Source organism: Hyperolius riggenbachi, chromosome 1 (genome assembly GCF_040937935.1).
Source record: "Hyperolius riggenbachi isolate aHypRig1 chromosome 1, aHypRig1.pri, whole genome shotgun sequence".
Classification (NCBI taxonomy): Eukaryota; Metazoa; Chordata; class Amphibia; order Anura; family Hyperoliidae; genus Hyperolius; species Hyperolius riggenbachi.
In genome coordinates, this window is record NC_090646.1 from 72,381,049 (window position 1) to 72,400,367 (window position 19,319).

At 44.5% G+C, this 19,319-nt stretch overlaps 1 protein-coding gene across 1 annotated transcript in view; it reads right to left on the reverse strand.

Moving 5' to 3' along the window:
- Positions 1-19,319, reverse strand: part of SUCLG1 (succinate-CoA ligase GDP/ADP-forming subunit alpha) — a 74,805-nt gene that overhangs the window by 23,031 nt on the left and 32,455 nt on the right. Inside the window, exons 6-7 of the mRNA XM_068266655.1 lie at positions 6,694-6,777; positions 1,653-1,804 (exon numbers count right to left, since the gene is read on the reverse strand). Of these exons, the coding sequence (XP_068122756.1) occupies positions 1,653-1,804; positions 6,694-6,777 (236 nt within the window). The remainder of the gene's footprint in view (positions 1-1,652; positions 1,805-6,693; positions 6,778-19,319) is intronic.

Consider the following 19,319-nt stretch of genomic DNA (forward strand, 5'->3'; position numbering starts at 1 on the left):
ATACCCCGTTGCCGAACCCTGCCTGTACTTTGACTCTGCCTTTGTCTGCTGATCTTGTACCTTATCTGTCTGTGTGTACACGACCTGGCTTGTCCGACCTCGAGAACCGACCTTACCGTTAGAGGTGGTTCCTCGCTCTGTTAGCGACCCTTTCTCCTGCGGGTCACTTTCTGATATACCTACCTACTGTCAGTCTGACTCCTCCCGTCTTGGAGAGCTCAGGTCTGCGGAAGGAATCTGTGCAGTACTCCTTGCTGCATTGAGGCCTTGTCCTCTAAGTGTTACTGTTACACCAAACACTACACTCTACTCAGGTGAACAGAGGTTAGCGAGTATATTGGATTATCGGTGATACTGCAGATCACTTATAATCTGGTATACATCTGTATTCCCCGTGATACTGCAGATCACCGGTAATCAGACCCTCTCTGTGCTTAACCGATCGTTACACTATCTCATCCTCTAGCTCCATTATCCTCTTCCTTAGGGTCTCCAACCTGCTACCCTCTGGGCTGTCCAACTCCAGTCCTCATGGGACGAGGTCCTCACACATTTTAGGAACAGTTCAAATAATTGATGGGTCTGAATCAGGAAAGGTGCGGTTCATCAAGTAGAACACATTTCTCATTTTTTCAGTTCATCCTAAACACTGGCATGGATATGGCCCTTGAGGAGTGGAGTTGGACAAACATGCTCGAAACTAAACTCACAAGAGTTGGGTCCTCCCCCTAGTGTTTCTCGCTGCTGTAGGACCTATTTATTGGATTTATAAAGCGCCAAGTATTTATGTAGTGCTGTACAAAAAATAAAGATTACAGACAATGATAACATGGGTGACCGACAACACAATACAGGTAAGAAGCAATGAGATACAGTAGTAGTTCTGTGGGGGTGTGCTGAGGGTAAAAACAGACACTTAACTGGGGCTTTTATCAGCCCCCTGTAGCAGTAATGTCCCGCGCCGTCCTCCTCCGATCTGCCATTCCCCGCCGCCGGCACTGGGCAATTATTCGTCTGACACAGCCGAATAATGCGTGCTCTCGATCGCGTCATCGGAACTTACTGTGCAGGCGCAGTACGAAGGTTCTTCCGATGACACGAGCGAGAAGGACCGTGCAGCCGCAGTTGGAAAACATGCCGCGCTAGACCGGAGCTGGCGGCGGAGAACGACCGATCGGAGGAGGACGGCATGGAACATTACTGCTACAGGGGACGGATAGAAGCCCCAGGTAAATGTCTGTTTTTACCCTCAGCACACTCCCACAGAACTCCTTTAATACACGTTCACTTTATTCTCTGGGTAGAGTGCACAATCAAATATGATACTCAAGGAGAGAATGCACTGCCAAAGTCTTACAACCTGGAGGGAGGGGGTGGTGACATGAAAGGAGGGATGCTGCAGCAAGAGGTTCTCGGCACAGAGAGTTAGCGCAGGGCAGGGCAGAGGTGGGGTAGGCCTCCTTGAAGGGTACCTATATTGCTGTATGCATGTTGTACTTGAGCATGACGCATCATCTGTACTCTGCGGTAAGATGTATGCATTTATGGTCCCCACTATTGTCTGTATTGCACTCTGTACAGAGTCGATGAAGATGACAGATTTTTTTTAATTAAAAAAAAAAAAAACTCCAGAAGAAGATTTTCAGCCTTACCGTGTTATGCTCCTTCAAGAAGTTAGCAGCATTTTCCTCAGCACTGCCTCCGATCTCCCCAATCAGAATGATCCCTTCAGTCTTTGGATCGTTCAAGAACACCTCGAGACAGTCAATAAAGTTTGTACCGTTGAATGGATCTCCTCCAATTCCTTCAAGAGCAGGAAGAAGAAAAAAGTTTCAATTCTGTTTCTTTTCAATAAAATACAACCTCGGAACTAAGATGCTTAAAGCAATTTTCCACAGTCAACAAGAAAGCAGGGGAGTTCTCTACTGATGCTTTTATGTTGAATAACAGGGTCATTCCATTCAACCTCCCGCTGACTCTTTTTTGAGCTCGGTAAAGGCCGATCCTCAGACTCTCAGCTCTACATGGCTCTGGCCTCGGAGACTTGTAGGATATGAAAGCAAGCTTCCAACTGGTCGCAAGAACCAACAAATCCACGTTTTATCTGTTACATTCTGTGTATATTGATCTCAACATTTCCTTTATGTCACTGAGGCATTCAAAAATTCTACAACACGCAGTATGGGTATAAAGAGGATCCTGGGGCAAAATGCGAAGACATATGTTGTGAACGTTATGTGTAAAGTTTAAATGAGGATATTATTGTACCACAGCTGTTCTCTCACAAAAGTTACTGGAGAAAAAAAACAATGAAACCAATATGGCTATACTTCCTGTTCCTGAAGGACAGTGATAATTAGCTACTAGAGTTAGTCAATAGGATGCACATTATTCTGGCTTGCATGCAAATTTGATGCAGCTTGAAATTGGCCCAAAGGCACTTCCTGCCAAAATTGTGCCTGGCCTAATACCTAACTGCATACAATTCGCATGCAATCCAGAATTATTTGACCATTTCTCTATAAGCTACTGCAAGCTATAAAATAACACAAGTATGGCAAGAATACCAGCTTTGGTGAGCCATAATGGTGCCGTGGTTAAAATGGATCCGAGATGAACTTTTACTCATTGCATAATTGTGTTCCTTTCCTATTGTTTATAGGGCATTCCTCAAGCCAAATAGTTTTTTGTTTTTGCGTGAAAATGTACAGAGGCGGCGAAAGTATAAAAGTGGCTAAAACGTTAAAAATTTTTTGGTCGCAGTGGTGGACCGGCTGACCATAAACGGACAACAAGGCTGTTGATTTTCAAATTATATATACACAATTTATTCAAAAGCTCCCAGTGATCAGTCGCAACGCGTTTCACGGGTAGCAACCCGCTTCTTCAGGCAATAAGGGACAGGAGCAACAACACAGCGTCTAGTCTGGATGAAGCTTGGCACCATCCAGACTAGACGCTGTGTTGTTGCTCCTGTCCCTTATTGCCTGAAGAAGCGGGTTGCTACCCGTGAAACGCGTTGCGACTGATCACTGGGAGCTTTTGAATAAATTGTGTATATATAATTTGAAAATCAACAGCCTTGTTGTCCGTTTATGGTCAGCCGGTCCACCACCGCGACCAAAACATTAACGTTTTAGCCACTTTTATACTTTCGCCGCCTCTGTACATTTTCACGCATCCAGAAGTCACCCTTGGTGGAAGGGTGATCTACCCTATTATTTCCTCTATCCACAGAGAGCGACGTTTTATTCCTGAGTGGGGACAGGCTTGTTCTCCCCACCTGCTTCAACAGTGGTTGCTTTTGAGGCAACCCGTGTTTGTGAGTATATTACTTACTTTCATTAAAATTTTCATCCCCTACTAATACATACTACACTATATTGGGCTCTCGGTCTTCTTTCTTTTCAGTTTTTTGTTTTTGTTTTAATACTGCAATTCCCTATAAACTAAATAAACCACGCCCACAGGTTTTCAGAGTGCCTTGGCAGTAGCAAGGGCTCATGGGAGCTCAGTCTGGGAAGGAGGAGGGGGAGGTATTACTAGTCAGAGATTTCAGAACCAGAGGGGAGGAGGGAGGAGGAGGGATTAGGTTTTTATCCACAGAAGATGCAGATAAGCTTGCCTGTTTTGAATGTTTACAAACAACATGGCTGCATGGCTGCTGTCATTGTATCACAGTAAGAAATAATCATATTCTATTGAAGCTGTTTGCAGCTAGATTTGCTGTGTAAACTATCTAAACTTTAGATAAGATATATAGACAAGTTACTTGTTATAGTTCGTTTTTCATCTCGGATCCGCTTTCAGCAATAATTAGCTGAGGTCCAGATATCAGCTTGTGATGTGGGGGTGTAAAAGTGCTAGGCCCAACTGAGGGGTTAGTGCTTGGCATCACAAATGGCCATAGTTTGGGAATATGGCCCATCAGCTACAACAGGCGCAGTCACAGACTGTAAGGGAAGTTTGTGGCCAACGTGTGCAAGCAATCGGCTAGTGCTATTGGCCAAGCCCTGAGTATCGGCTTTGGTGAGCGGATAACAATGCCAGAGTTCAAAAATAACTAGCAGAGCTCTGGATACCAGCTTTGTGAGCACCTGACAGTGCTGGAGTTTGGCAATAATTAGCCGAGCTTCGGATATCAGCTTTGATGAGCAAATAATAGTACCAGGTTTCAGCAACAATTAGCTGAGGTCCAGATAGCCGCTTTGGTGAACGCATAATGGTGCCGGAGTTTGGGAACATTTAGCAAAGTTCCAGATTTCGGCTTTGGTGAGTGGATAATGGTGCCAAAGTTCGGCAACATTTGGCGTGTGGATAAGAGTGCTGGAATTTGGCAACATTTAGCTGAGCTCTGGTACTAGTATTTAGCGTATAGGGTAGGACAGAGGTCAAAGTTAGGGAAAGAAGTTAGTGTTAGTCTGTTTGGGAAAAAAAGTGTTGGGGGGGGGGGGGGGGGGGGAAGTTAGTGCTAGACATCACAAAAGCCCATAGTAGAATATCGGTCACATTATTACCAATGTTCAACCTAGATGCAACACCAAGTGCCCAAGTGAACAGACACCCAATATAAACATACTCAGAATGGCAACCAGAGAGCTAGCAATTTTAAAAGTGTAAAAAAATATCAGCCTCCTTTCTCAGATTACATCAGGTAAGTCAATTTTAACAAGCGCATTCCTAGTAGTGTAGCGTGCGGTCTTCAGTTACAGTTGCCAATCCTTTTAAATGCCGTAGTGCGACTGTGATACTTCACTAGTGCGGCCACTACTATGTTAACGTAGTAACCGCCACGCTAGTGAAGTATCGCAGTTGCGATATGTCACTATCGCACAGTATTTAAATGAACACTGTAGGGTGGAGTCGTGCACGCTTTACTTCTGGAATTTCAGACTTTAAAGTCTGAAAACCACTGCGCCTGCGTTGCCATGTCCTCGCTCCCGCTGATGTCACCAGGAGCGTACTGCACAGGCCCAGTATGGTCTGTGTCTGCGCAGTATGCGCCTGGTGACACCAGCGGGAGCGAGGACATGGCAACGCAGGTGCAGTGGTTTTCAGACTTTAAAGTCTGATATTCCAGAAGTGAACTGGAGGCGGGGCTGGAGCATCGGTGAGTGGCTGCGCAGGCACAGGATGCCTGCAGGGGACCATTAGAAGTCCCAGGTAACTTCAACTCATTCTCCCCCAACCCCTACAGTATCCCTTTAAAGAGACTCTTAAGATAGTCTAAATTCTCTTTAACTTGTATTCATTTTAAGCACCATAACCTCTGCTAAACCGCCGCTATCCCACAGCAAAACAAGGGGTTTATACCCCCCAAATCCCCTCTGCAAAATCCACAACTTTCTTGGTCGTGGATTTTGCTGCTCATGGAGGCAGAGCTATGAGCTGCAGCTCTGCCTCCATGCGGGTCAATCTGCCGGCGGATGTTCGCCTCTTCCTGCCCCTCTCAGTGAAGGAAGAGTGAGGGGCGGGGAGAGGCGGCGATCAGCGGGGATTGATGCGCGAAGAGGCAGAGCTACTGCAGAAAGCTCTGCCTCAAGCAGGAAGCGCTCCCCGGACACAGGAGAGGGGATTTGGGGGGTATAAACCCCTCGTTTTGCTGTGGGATAGCGGCAGTTTAGCAGGGCTTATGGTGCTTAAAATGAATACAAATTAAAAAAGAGAATTTAGACTCGCCTCAGAGTCTCTTTAAAAGGATTGGCCGTAACTTAAGAGTGCACGCTACATTGCCAGGACCACGTGTAGCGTGCGCTTGTTGAAATAACTCACGCTAACAGGTTTCTTTGGCTCCTGCCCGTGATCACTGCGAGCCAATCAAAGAGCAGGAGTCAAAGAAATCGGCTCCTGAAAGCCCACGGAGCTCTGCTGTCATAGCGGCGGCAAAGCGCAAAGGCTGCAGCACTCCCCGCCACCAATCTAACCCCAAGGCTACAAATACCTTCTAAATGAACGATTATGGAGCAACTAATCTACTTTTCCACTCAAGTCTATGTAGCAAAGCAGAGGAGATTCACTAATACTTTCTGCTTTGCAGCTAAATGATGGTCTAGTTTGATAATCATCTTTAAGAAAAACCAGGGGTATATTCAGACGTCATTACACTAGTCTCAGCTTTACATACATCTGCTGATAGCTGCAATAAGTGGCCTAGAGCTCTTCTTTTGCACATTAAAGAGCACCTGTAGCTTATTGAAGGGTAACAAGACTAACAGCTGAAATTGATTTTTACTCACCTCACTCGCTCGGCCTAAAGAATAGGTGCTTAAAACCCAGCCCCCGATCCCCCCAACAGCAAAACCACTGTGCCCAAAGTCTCCCTAAAGTAGCCAGCAGCTTCACGGCTGCCCCCAACTGTGTTGCATGGTCCGACTTCAGCTCGGCAGCTAGGGCCTTTGCTGGGGAGGGTGTGGGGGGGGAATACATGCACACAGCTAGAGAGTTGAGCATTGCTCTGTGAACTCTAGTGGGATTGGGGAGGACTGGTTGGCAGGCCCTTTGCTGGGGGCCCCGGCAGAGTCTTATTACACCCAAGCCAGTCATCCACAGTAAGTGGCAATGATGCTATAAGTCCTAGAGAGAAAAAAAAAAATCTTTGTAGTCTTTCTGCCTTTATACCTGAACAGAAAACACCCCAGGGCTCTCTCTTTCTCAACATCTGACAAAGCAAACAAGTCTCAGCTGTAGACGTACCAACACAGAGCGACTGTCCCAATCCGACCTGCGTCGTCTGATGCACGGCTTCGTACGTTAGCGTTCCTGATCTCGACACGATACCTGCAGGAATACACAGGAAGTTACACAAAAGGATTGTCATGCTTCTACGCGAGGTACAGCAATGAAAGCCTGCGCTGGCATATTAAGGCTTAAGTGGATCAACAAGGCAAATGCTTACCGAGAATCATTTGTCAACACTATGGATATTGATGTGTTATACTCCAGGCATTGCACTGTGATTACAGGTAATCTATGCCGTGTATAAGTTTAGAAACAGGACTCTGTGGTGTTCTGGCATATCACAATACTGTGACCTCCACAGGCCAGCTAGACAATTGTGTGGGATGGAATTTTTTCTCTCTCCCCCTACCATTACATAATTAGTGATATAATTTGCTGTGCATGCCTATTCTGTGCACTAAGCATTACAGCTAATTAAGGAACTGAAAGGGGAAAAAAAAAAAAAAAAAGCTTTAGTCCAATAACACATTCTCGGTACACGGTACTATGTGTACAACAGTTCCTATAAGGTGATGGAGGAAAAGGAGTATAAAGTGCTTTACTACCACCTAGTGGTGCAAACAGAGAACTGAAAAGACAATCTAAAAATGGATCCATAGCAATTTTTTTTTTATTCAGTAGACAACTGAATAAAGTAGACAGCTGAATGCTGTATTTTTGCAACAATAAGTAGACAAGACAAAACAAATAACGCTTCTCTCCTGGCGGATGCAAAGTGGTTGAGCTGCAGCCATTAGGGCGCGCTCAGAAGGCAGTAGCAGTGTTAAGGAGTCTAGTCCAAGGACTCCTTACTGAAGAGGTGCTGGATTACTGAACAGGAAGAGCAAGGATTTGACCCCTGGGCCCATGTGCAATTAACTTCTCCTGAGCTTTCTCCTAGGGCCTAGGCAATATTTTCAAACTTGTCTTTTATATAATAAAATGTCTTATATACCACCAGTGAGCAAGAAAATACTCAAAATAATTTTGATATTACTTGCTCACCAACGTTTAGGTACTTTTGTAAAATGCTTAGAAGTTATTCTTTCAAAGAGAAGATGAAAATTATCTCCTAGGAGATAACACAGGAGAAAAAGTTTTATCCTCCCTGTTTATCAGAGGGGTATGGAAGAATAGATAGCGCTGTGCCCATAAAACACACCTTTCACCCGTCTGGCCCACCCTTTCTATTTACCTCCTTCTCTGCCTCTCAGATCTCACACCTGAGCCGCTTCACTTACACTCCTCAGCAGCAAGATCTGAAAATCGGTAACAAGATAGGGTGCATCACCCGGCATCAATGGTACCCGGAGTATAAGACGACCCCTGACTTTTCAGATGATTTTCAAGGGTTAAAAAGTAGTCTTATATGCCAGAATATATAGTAATTGCATATGGGCCATGGTCTCCCGTGTCAGAGGCAGAGCCCTTAACCATTACACTAGCCAGCCACTGGACGGGGACAAAGAATGCTACACATAAATGGTCCAGCGATTAGAAAGATCGTAGTAAAATAAACCAATCCTTAAAACTAACCAATCTAAGTAGATGTTACTAATCAACTAGATGCTGTGATTGTTAAGACTACTGGGGGAGAGGCATACAGCGGTTCTGGTCAGCTGTTTCCAGCAATTCAAAGTGATTCACTCAAAAAAAAAAAAAAAAAAAAAGTTTTGTAAGCAATGAGGGAGGAAAATGCCTCCTGTAAGTTCATTATTAGAGTCCGTATTGACACTTTGAGAATTCCTTCTACTGCCTGCTCTCATCACTCCATGGACAGGAGGTGAAATAGGACTTGCTGACACTAGAATTCCTCCCTCCTCCTGCTTATGTGATACTCATGGAGGAGAAGTGATGCTGGACCTACTGATACTGGTGGTACCCATGGACAAGAAGTGAAACTGGACCTATTGACACTGAGAGAATTGCCCTACCTCCTGCTCTTGTGACACCCATAAACAGAATTGAAACTGGACCTACTGACACTGGGAGAATTCCTCCCACTTTCTGCTCTTGTGATACCCATCTATTGACACTCCCTCCCTGATGTGGTTGGTGGATTCTTAGAAAAGGGATATGAAAATCGGTTCTTCGGTTGTGGTGAGGTGTTAGTTGTGGAGAGGAAACTACTTGTCAAAATAACAAAAGCTGATTTAGGCAATTCCTTAAAATGAATAACTGAAACCAGTTTTGCAAGCTTTTGAAACGTACCAGAGACCTTTTGGCATCATGGCTGAAGGAAATAAAGGTTTAAAAAAAACAAAAAAAAAACATGTACAGTTAGCAATTAAAAGTATTACCTAAATCAATTTTTGTTGTTTTGACCAACCAGGGCTGTGGAGTCGAGGAGTCAAAGCAATTTTGCATACCTGGAGTCCGAGTCAGTGGTTTCATAAACGGAGGAGACAGAGTTGGATGATTTTTGTTCAGATTCTGCAGCCCTGTTGACAACTAGTATGTCTTTGGGTCCACGGATCTCAATGATTCTACTCTACAGGCTAAGTAACCCAGCACTTTCTGTGTACCTAGAGATACCATGTGTCCTGTGTTCATCTTCCTGTAGTCTTGCTTTACCTGATCTGTGAACTTGTTGCCAGTGAGCTTAAAGCAGACCAGTCATGTATAATCAGAAAAAAACAAAAAAAAAAAGTGTGGATAAGATATTTTTGTTGGATTTGTGAATTAAATCAGAAACGGCCGATAAACAACATTGCAGGCTGTTAAAAAGTTTTACATTACTGAATTGTAAGCTGCAATAAACAGAGAGACAATTTCCAAAATATTGGAAGTGAAAATCTGCAGGGGTTAATCTAAATCAATGTTTTGGCGCAGGGTGACACCGAAAGACAGCTCATCCTATTGCAGGCAGACTCCTGGGTGGTGGCGCTAGTATTCCCCCTCCAAGTTGCCGCAACTCCGGTGGAGGGATGCAATTTGTGCCAAAATTATTATTTTTTTTCTTTTAAATTTGAGCTCAGGCTTCTGCCAGCGCCAAATTTAGTCACAAAGTTGTTACGGCCGCTCAAGTAAACTTTAACCTGGATCACAACTGTTAATTTTGGTGCATCTCTTTGGATGCCTCCATAGGCCGTACGGAAAATTATAGCCATAGATAGAGAAAAAAAAAACAGCTACCTGCTTAGGAATCAGAACACTTGAAGGCTAACTTTTTGAGGATTTTGCAGCTAGAAATCAAGTCCTGCTATTGTGATCACACAAAAGAAGCACAAAGTCAGTTTCAGACTAAGGATGGGGCTACCGTTGCTGCTCAGAATCAAATCCTCCTCACTGTTCAGACTATTAGCAGCAAGGCACAGGCTAGATCTGTCTTGGAAGATTGCAGCCAACAGTACAGGCAGTCTGTGGTCCAGAAAGTAGTCATCAAGATTCTTCTACACAAAGGTAAACAAGGTCTGCAAGTGAATGCCTACACAGGTCTAGGAAAGCATGACAGCCAAACATGAGAATTCAACATGAACATTTCCTCATTTGACTTGGGCTTAAAAAACAACTGTAACCTAGTAAACCGCAAAAGAGGAGGAAAGGCTCTGAATCTTAGAGCCTTCCCATTCCTCCTGCATCCCATTATTCCCCCGCTGGGCCTCTGTTCAAATCTCTTGCCAGCTTCGCCTTCAGATCGCCTCAAAAGTATTCAGGTATCTCTGAGAAATTTTAAAGAGACTCTGTAACAAAATTTCCAGCCTGATTTCTTCTATCCTATAAGTTCCTATACCTGTTTTAATGTGGTCTGTCTAACTGCAGCCTTTCCTAGTTGCACAGTGGCTGTATTATCTCTGTTATATAATCTAACCTTCTTTCCTTTGTCGGCTCAGGCAGGAATTTGCTGCTCTGCTGTGATAGGTAGCAGTTATACACACCCTCTCCACGCCCCCTGCAGGCTCGGTACGAGTCACAGACTGAGCTTCTCTCAGCCTATCACATGCTGGTTAGCAGCCATGTCTTTTGTTTGTAAACACTGCCTAAAACTGGCAATTACAAGCCAGGATTGCAGCAGGGAGTGGCAGAAACAGCACAGAGGGGCCCAGGAGAACATAATGAATAGAATGGTATGCTTTTTATTGTAAGAATTTTTAGAGTACAGATTCTCTTTTAAAGACGAGTGGCTCAGTATTGGGCTCACACATGTGCAGTATGGGAGTGGGTCAAAGTAACCTTAAAGGAAAAAAACGCACAAGAGACAGACACAGAACATTTATATTGCGCTTTTTTCCCGGCGTACTCAAAGCGCCAGAGCTGCAGCCACTAGGATGCTCTTTATGGGCAGTAGCAGCGTTAGGGAGTCTTGCCCAAGGTCTCCTACTGAATAGGTGCTGGCTTACTGAACAGGCAGAGCTGAGATTCAAACCCAGGTCGCATGTGTCAGAGGCAGTGCCCTTAACCTAGAGAAGGGCAGGAGCCCGATATAATGTAGTACGTTTATCACTTGGGTGGTGCGTAAAATAAAATAGCAACAACCTTCTACGCGTGTGGAGAACACCGGTCCCACACTCAGGTAGTAGGAGGGTCTCTCTGTGGATACTGGCTCTTCGGGACCAAAGGCTTGTCCCTCCCAGGGAGGGTAGTGCAGTAGTCGACAAAATGATGAGAGGACAATATTAGTATTTTTCAACATCGGGCGCCTCTCATCCTGTTGTCTACTATTGCAGTACGGATCTGCTCGACTTCGGAGACCGGAATACTTTGGTGGCCTTTTGTGGAGACCTGAAGGACTCTTTGACATTAGTTGGAAGCTGGAACAGGAGGCCCAGCTGAGGAACAAGGGGACGCATAGAGGAACGGGACGGCTCTAAGGGATCCAGAGCCTTCCCTTTATTTAGGCGAGCATCTAACTTTTTCTTTTAATAGGTTACAGTTGTCCTTTAACACTATCTCAGCACATTTTCTGTGCAGCCCTTTTAACATAAGGAGGAGGAAATGTCGTGGCATTTAATGGAGAAAGAAAAAACGGTTTTGAGGAAAAATAGCCACTTTTAGTTTTACTCTTTTTTTTTAATTCTGTTACCTCATACTAAGCATATTCTGCCAGGACATTTTACAATACCTTTCCTATTCAGCTCCCAGCTGAATGAAGGGCACACACTGCGCTATTAAACTCGCACTTTATGAGTGCACAAAATATATATCTAGAAAATGTAATTGCATTCCTATTTGATTTTTCAATTTTCAGTTTATGGGTACTATCCTGAGCATGGAGATGCACGGAATACTAATACTCGCCTTGTCCGCATCCTCGCGCTTAACTTCCACGCGGGTATAAAACGGAGAGAAAGGAAAAAATGAGTGCTAGAATAGAACCTCATTATTGTCTCCCTGAGCCAAAATGATTTTGTCAAGGGCTCTTCTCTGCCAGTTTTATTTCACAATGCCAGGAAGTCTTTTAATGAACGAGAAAAATAAACCGTACACGGAATACTGCCTGTTAGAAAAGGGACCGCCAAACTGATTTCTCGCTCTTAAGGGCATCTGCTTAAATGCAGACCTGAGTTGAAGATTAAACTCCATTTAAGAGAAACCTGTAATGAGAAGAGTGTGGAGGGCGGGTGTATTCATTTTCACACATACGGTAATAGTTTGGCAAGTTAGTGAAAACGTTGCTTCAATTCATTAAGACCTGCTTGGTAGGATGTAGAAGTCTAACCTGCGCTGGAGGAGGTTTCTGCAGCAAGCTGTGTTCTGCTATGGCCATATGAAAAGAAGCTTCATTAGAGGTGCCACAATAGAGTAAAACGGTTTAAAAAACGTATAAAAAGGGTGGCAGTGGTGGGCTTACCTCCCCAACAAGTAAAACACAGACTGTGTTAATGTTCAACAAAAATACAGTTCATTTAAAGGGAACATTAACTGAACAGGGGGTAAAGAGTTTCACTTACCTGGGGCTATTGCCAGCCCCCTGCAGCAGTCCTGTGCCCTCGGAGCCGCTCTGGAATCCTCCGGTCCCCCGCTGTCACTTAGTTTAGTTTTTGACGACTCACCAGTCGGCCGGCCGCTATGCGTATTATTGGACGCATTCCCTACTGCAATTAGCGCTGTTGTGGACCGCAACGCATACAAAAATACGCGTTGCTGCATTCCGCAGGCTTGGATATGCGGCAACGCGTATTTTTGTACGTGTTGCGGTCCGCAACAGCGCTAATTGCAGTAGGGAATGCGTACAATAATACGGATGGCGGCCGGCCGACTGGTGAGTCGTCAAAAACGAAACTAAGTGACAGCGGGGGACCGGAGGATTCCAGAGCAGTTCCGAGGGCATAGGACTGCTGCAGGGGGCTGGTAATAGCCCCAGGTAAGTGAACCTCTTTACCCCCCGTTCAGCTAAGGTTCCCTTTAAGTACTGGAGTACATAAAGGACCTCTGTCATGAAAATCTTAAAATACATGTAAACATTTACAGGTAATCGCCAGTTAACAAACGAGATAGGGACTGTAGGTTTGTTCTTAACCTGAATCTTTTCTTAAAGGGGCGCTATGGCAAAATATGTAATATATGTGCAAACATAACCAAATAAGAAGTACGTTTTTTCTAGAGTAAAATGAGCCAAAAATTACTTTTCTCCTATGTTGCGGTCACTTACAGTAGGTAGTAGAAATCTTACAGAAGTGACGGGTTTTGGACTAGTCCATCGATTCATATGGGTTTCTCAGCAAAGTTTTTATTCTTTATAAAGATATTCCCTAAAAAGGATGTAAACAATGATGCCGGCCAGCCTTCCTGCTCCCTACACAGTTTTTTGGCAGTTGGACAGAGCAACTGCCATTCACTAAATGCTTTTGAAAATAAATAAATCCCTGAAAATCCCCTATAAAGAGATGAACTACCGTATATACTCAGATACAAGTCGACCTCGTGTATAAGTCGACCCCAATATTTGACCCTCTTAAGCTGGATTTTTTTTATTTAATCAAGTATAAGTCTACCCAGGAAAGTTAAAGACACTTGGGGACCAGGATGTCACTAGGATGTTTCAGTGTGGTCACTGTGACCCCTCTGTGTGGCCCCTGTGTCTGCCAGGCTGTGTGGCCCCCTCTAGCTTTGTAGCTCGTGTCCCCCTGGCTGTGTGGCCCCTCTAGCTATGTGGCCCATTTTCCCTTGGCTGTGTGGCCCCTGTGTCCCCCTTGTTTTACACTGGATTGTAGGAGCTGCAGCAGCCAGCATCTGTCTCTCCTTCTCACAGTGCTACAGCACGCAGCTTGCTAAAATGCCCCCCTCCCTCCCACCACCATGGAAAGGGCCCCCCCTCACTCACTCTCTCCCCAGCAGCTTTCCGCATATCCCCCCTCCCATCACCACGCAAAGGGTGTTCGCTTCTCTCTCTCTCTCTCTCTCCTCCCTGTGTCTGTCATCTAATGCGCAGCCCCAGCGCTTACAATACCACAGCTACGGCTCCGATGCCATGTGACTTCATGTGTCATGTGACATTGGAGCCGTAGCTGTGGATTTGTAAAACAGACCAGCGTGAGCAGAGGGATAAGGGAGGATGTCGCACTGTGTAATCAGTGAGTTACGGCTTCCGCTTAAGCGCTGCGCATTAGATGACAGACACAGGGGGGAGAGAGAGGGAGAAGTGGACACCCTTTGCGTGGTGATGGGAGGGAGGGGGGATATGCGGAAAGCTTGCTGCATTAGCACAGGGTAATAAGTTGTGAAATTTAGGACTAAAGTATAAGGCGACCCCCCCACTTTTATACTTTGAGTCAGTCCTAAATTTCTCGACTTATAGGAGAGTATATACGGTAGTCCAAAACCTGTCACTTCTGTCAGATTTCTACTACCTACTGTAAGTGACTGCAACATAGGAGAAAAGTAATTTATGGCTCATTTTACTCTGGAAAAAAATGTACTTATTTTTATAGGTTTGCACATATTTAAAATTTTACAATTTTTCGCCATAGTGCCTCTTTAAGTTGGAACATTGTGGCATCTCTGTGCCCTGTACCTCCTCTGTGTCACCTCTGCCCTCTGTAACTGCTTATGCAAGTTTAAAAGACATTTTTTCTTTGAAATCGATTTTCTCAAAAACTACAAGTCCAATTTGCAAAAAAAACAACAAAAAAAAACCAAAAAAGGTTTGACTTGTTCCCATGGAAACACAGAATCCATGCCGTTCATATCAGGAGGTCGTTCATAAGTCGGGCGTTCGTAAGTCGGGTAGTAACTGCACAGTAGTTACTTTTCTCCTATGTTGCTGTCACTTACAGTAGGTTGTAGAAATCTTACATTACCATCTCTGTCCCCTGTTCCTCCTCTATGCCCGCCTGTGCCTCCAGTGTACCCCTCTTCCACCTCCGTGCCCCCGTGTCCCCTCAGTGTACCACAGCAAAATGTAATTTTACCGTTTTAAAGAAGAAAAAAAAATCATTGAAATTTTTTTAAATGAATTTTCTCAAAAACTACATGGTCTTTTTGAAGAATATGTTTCATCAAAGCAGCTGGTTGTGGTGCACAAGCGCTTAGCGCCAAAATTAGGCACCACCAAAGCAGTAATGTTATACTGCGTGGGCACGAAACGATACTTCATGGGTTTCGGCAATGACCAGACCCTGAATTACATCTTCTGAGTTGCAATGACTCAGAGGAAGGGGGGGGGGGGGGGGGTAAAATAGTAATTAACGCCGTCGGGGATTTGAGCAGCTCTCCCTGTGCCCAACTTACCGGCGGCATACCGGGCTGTCCATATCAGCGGGTCATTTGTAAGTCAGGTGTTTGCAAGTTTGGGACTACCTGTACTACAGTATACTGGAGCATTTCTGATATAGTCAACTATTTGGCAAGGTCCCTTGGGGATGACTATAATGGGATTCTATTGGATAATGGTGGACACTAATGCTGCAATCTTTTCCATCCAATCTTACCATTTCTATGTAATAAAAGGCACTTCCTAAATTATCCAAACAATATTTTCACCTAATTTACCCTTATACTACATGGATTTGGTAAAATTGAAAGAAATAGATTTGGCCACCTATGATTGGAACAGAAGGTTGTGATCTCCATTGATCTTGGCCTGGAAGGTTAACTTCATCAAGGTCCATGTGATACTGCACAGTTGTGATACTGCACGGTTGTTTTTTGAAACTTACATAGGATTTATGTTACAAGCTCCTTTCAGAAGCATTCAGTACAGTGTTCTTTTAAAGCGACAGGAGGATATAAACATGTATGTATAGTACAAAACATTAATAACCAGACAGTTTTAATTGATTTATTTTGCTGCCTAAAATAGTTATTTTTTTAGGCATGGAAGTGACGGCCTCTGTCTCTTCTATCTTCTCAGGAATAACATCACTGATAAGCAAATTACAGATATAAAAGTTTTCCTGGCAGAACACAACTTCTGAGGGTAGGGAGAGATAAAATACATGAACTAATGACCTTTTTCTAAAGCTGGCCATACACTGGCCCGATTTCCCACCGATCGACAGCAGATTCGATCACTGGGATCGAATCTGCTGTCAAATAGTTCGCGCTAAACGCACCCGACAGATTGATTTCCACCTGATATCAATCGGTCCGTCGATCGCGCCGTGCATGAAATTACCGATCGCCGGTGGGTAGGGAGCGCGTCGCTTGCGGCTAACGATTCGGGGCCTTTCGACTCAGGTATACATTACCTGAGGCTGGCACCCGGGCATCCCGTCCGTCACTGCTCCCATCATGTGGCACCTCCGGCATCCTCGTATAACTTCCGCTGTCACGCTAGTAACAGCGGAAGTACAAATAGAGGGCGCTCTATTTGAACTTCCGCTGTCATTGGTGTGATAGCGTAAGTTATATGCGGATGCCGGAGCCGCCACATGACGGGGACATGACGCCCGGGAGCCAGCCTCAGGTAATGTATCCGGGGGGGGGGGGGGGGGACAGGCGGCAGTGGCAGCTCAGCAGATGGTGAATCGGTTTCATAGTGAAATCACAATCTGTTTGCAGTAAAGGCAACCATACAATCCCTATCTGATCAGATTCGATCAGAGCGGGATCTGTCTGTTGGTCGATCCGATGGAAAATCGACCAGTGTATGGCTACCTTAACTCTGGGACACTTAATTGCCTGCCACTGATTAAAGACAGTAAAACATTCAACATTCAACCTACTTTGTAAATGTTTACATAAAAAAAGAAAACCATGGGATACTTAAAGCAGAACTGATTATATAAAAAGGGAAAACAAAAACAGTTTCACTTACCTGGGGCTTGTGCCAGCTCCTTGCAGCCTTCCTGTCCAGCGCCGATCCTCCATGATCCTCCATTCTTCCGCCGCCAGCTGCTTTCCGTACTACCGTATCTTACCGTCGACTTACTAGTAGATGGCAGCCATGCGCATCTTTCTACGCATTCCCACCCACAATAGTGTCCTGCCCTGATAGCAGGACGCTATTGTGGAGAAAGATACGCATGGCCTGGGGCGCGCATGCGCAGTTTCCGCATCAGCGATAAAGAAAATAGCTGGCGGCGGGTGAACGGAGGATCGTGGAGTACCAGCGCAGGACAGGAAGGCTGCAAGGGGCTGGCAGAAGCCCCAGGTAAGTGAAACTTTTTTTTCCTATATTCAGTTCTGCTTTAAAGTCATTTTTAGGAATAAGAGGATAAATATAATGGCTTATCCCATCAGTTTATTTTCACCTCGGGTTCCCTGCTACAAAGTACATTTTCTCTGCGGTATATGGTCCTGGATGATAGGTTCAGTATGGCTAAGGGAGATAAAGCATCCCTGAATGCATCAGTTCATCTCCAGCCAGCCTACAGAGAGCATATGTCAGGGCCTGCTATGCTTCTGCCGCCTCTCCGGCCAGATGACTGCTTGCCTGCAGGAACAGAGCACCGGCCTGAAAAACTCATCTCTGCTGCAATATTGTTTTATAAGAAGACCCAGATGACTTGTCCCATACATCTCTTCCCAGCGTGGAATGAAGGAATAGGTAATGTATGTTCATGGGGCTCGGGGTGGTAAATAGAGCAGGCCTGTACAGTAAATACTGTGCTTCCTAAATGGCACCCATCGCTCTTGCTCATCCTCCCCTTTGTGCGGTGGAAGAGAAATAAGAGGGGGAAGAAGCGATGGCTCCTGCAAGGACACAATATCAGCTCATAAAAAGGACCTTAGCGGCTGATGAAACATCACACTGCATCCGTGGCGGCCCCAGACACAATAACGCTCTATAGCTCTTCACTGGGATATTTCATTCTTGCCGGGAAGGTGTTCTGTTCTTCATGATGAAAGCCAACAAGATCGAGCGCTACTCTTTCATCAAGTTACCATATGTATTCACGCAAACAATTATTAAAGTGTTCCTACAGCTAAACTCCAGGATTAAGAAAAGGTTGCCGTATATATCAACTCCCAATGAGGCAAGCTACATTAAGGTATAAAATGTAGTTCCCTACCACAAATATTTATTGTACAGCTTCCAAGGGTCCCTCTTTTAGAGCAAGCGCCACTTTTTTTATTCAGGGTTCCCAATAGCTATAGGAGCTGCCATGTTCTCCCCTCCCCTTCTAGCTATCCATTATTTATCCAGGGTCAGATGTGAAGATGGCATCTATGGCTTCTGTAAACCCTTTGAAGCACAATATTCTATCTAACTACCCCCTGCTGATGAAAGATTTTATTTGCGCTCTGCTAATGTGTGCAACAAAATAATTACATCAGACCTTATCTGCCTGAAATTTCGGCGGCCGGGCAGGCCATGGATGTAGGGTAATAAAACCTTAAACTTTGAAGTGTAAAAAGAAGAGGTAAAATTGAAGGTTTTTTTTTTTTTTTTTTTTTTACAAATGAGCCACATTGTTGGTATGCATACTTAATGTGCTATTGAAATACCCTGGGTTCTAACAATGGTGCTTGGATCACGTTAAAGAGACACTGAAGCGGAAAAAAAAAAATGATATAATGAATTGGTTGTGTACTATGAATAATTACTAGAAGATTAGCCGCAAAGAAAATATTCTCATACTTTTATTTTAGGTATATAGTGTTTTTTCTAACATTGCATCATTCTATAATATGTGCAGATTACACAACACTCAGCATTCAAAATGATTCTTTCAGAGCAGTCTGTGAAGTAATGACCTCTCCTCTAGCAGAGGAAAAGTAAATAGTCCAGGAACAGTTGAGATAATAAAAGTCAGATAACAGCCCTCTCCACGACTAACTTAGTCGGAGAGCTTAATGGCTTGTTTGCATAGAGATAACAACTGGAGTTTCAACTCTTCCTGTACTGGAAACAATTAGACTGATGTATCTGAACTTAATGTTTTATTTCTTAGCCGTACTACACATACAAATCATATCATAATTTTTTTTCCGCTTCAGTGTCTCTTTAAGGCACCTGGAAATTTGGGCACAGAGTAATGCCAAAAAAAGCTCATCCCCCTCATGCAAAAGTCCCAGCGGCGTTAATTAGCCATGGGAAATAAGTCATTTTGGCTTTCAGTGCTTGCCGATGGCCAAATTACGCCGTTTTTATTGTAATTTGGGCTCAGTCTTTTCACGGAGCCCAAATTACTGAGCCGTAATTCACACTAGGAAGCTTCCAAATTTCCAGTGCTGTTTGGGCCCGATTCCTCGCTCTCCACCTCAGTAGAGATGGT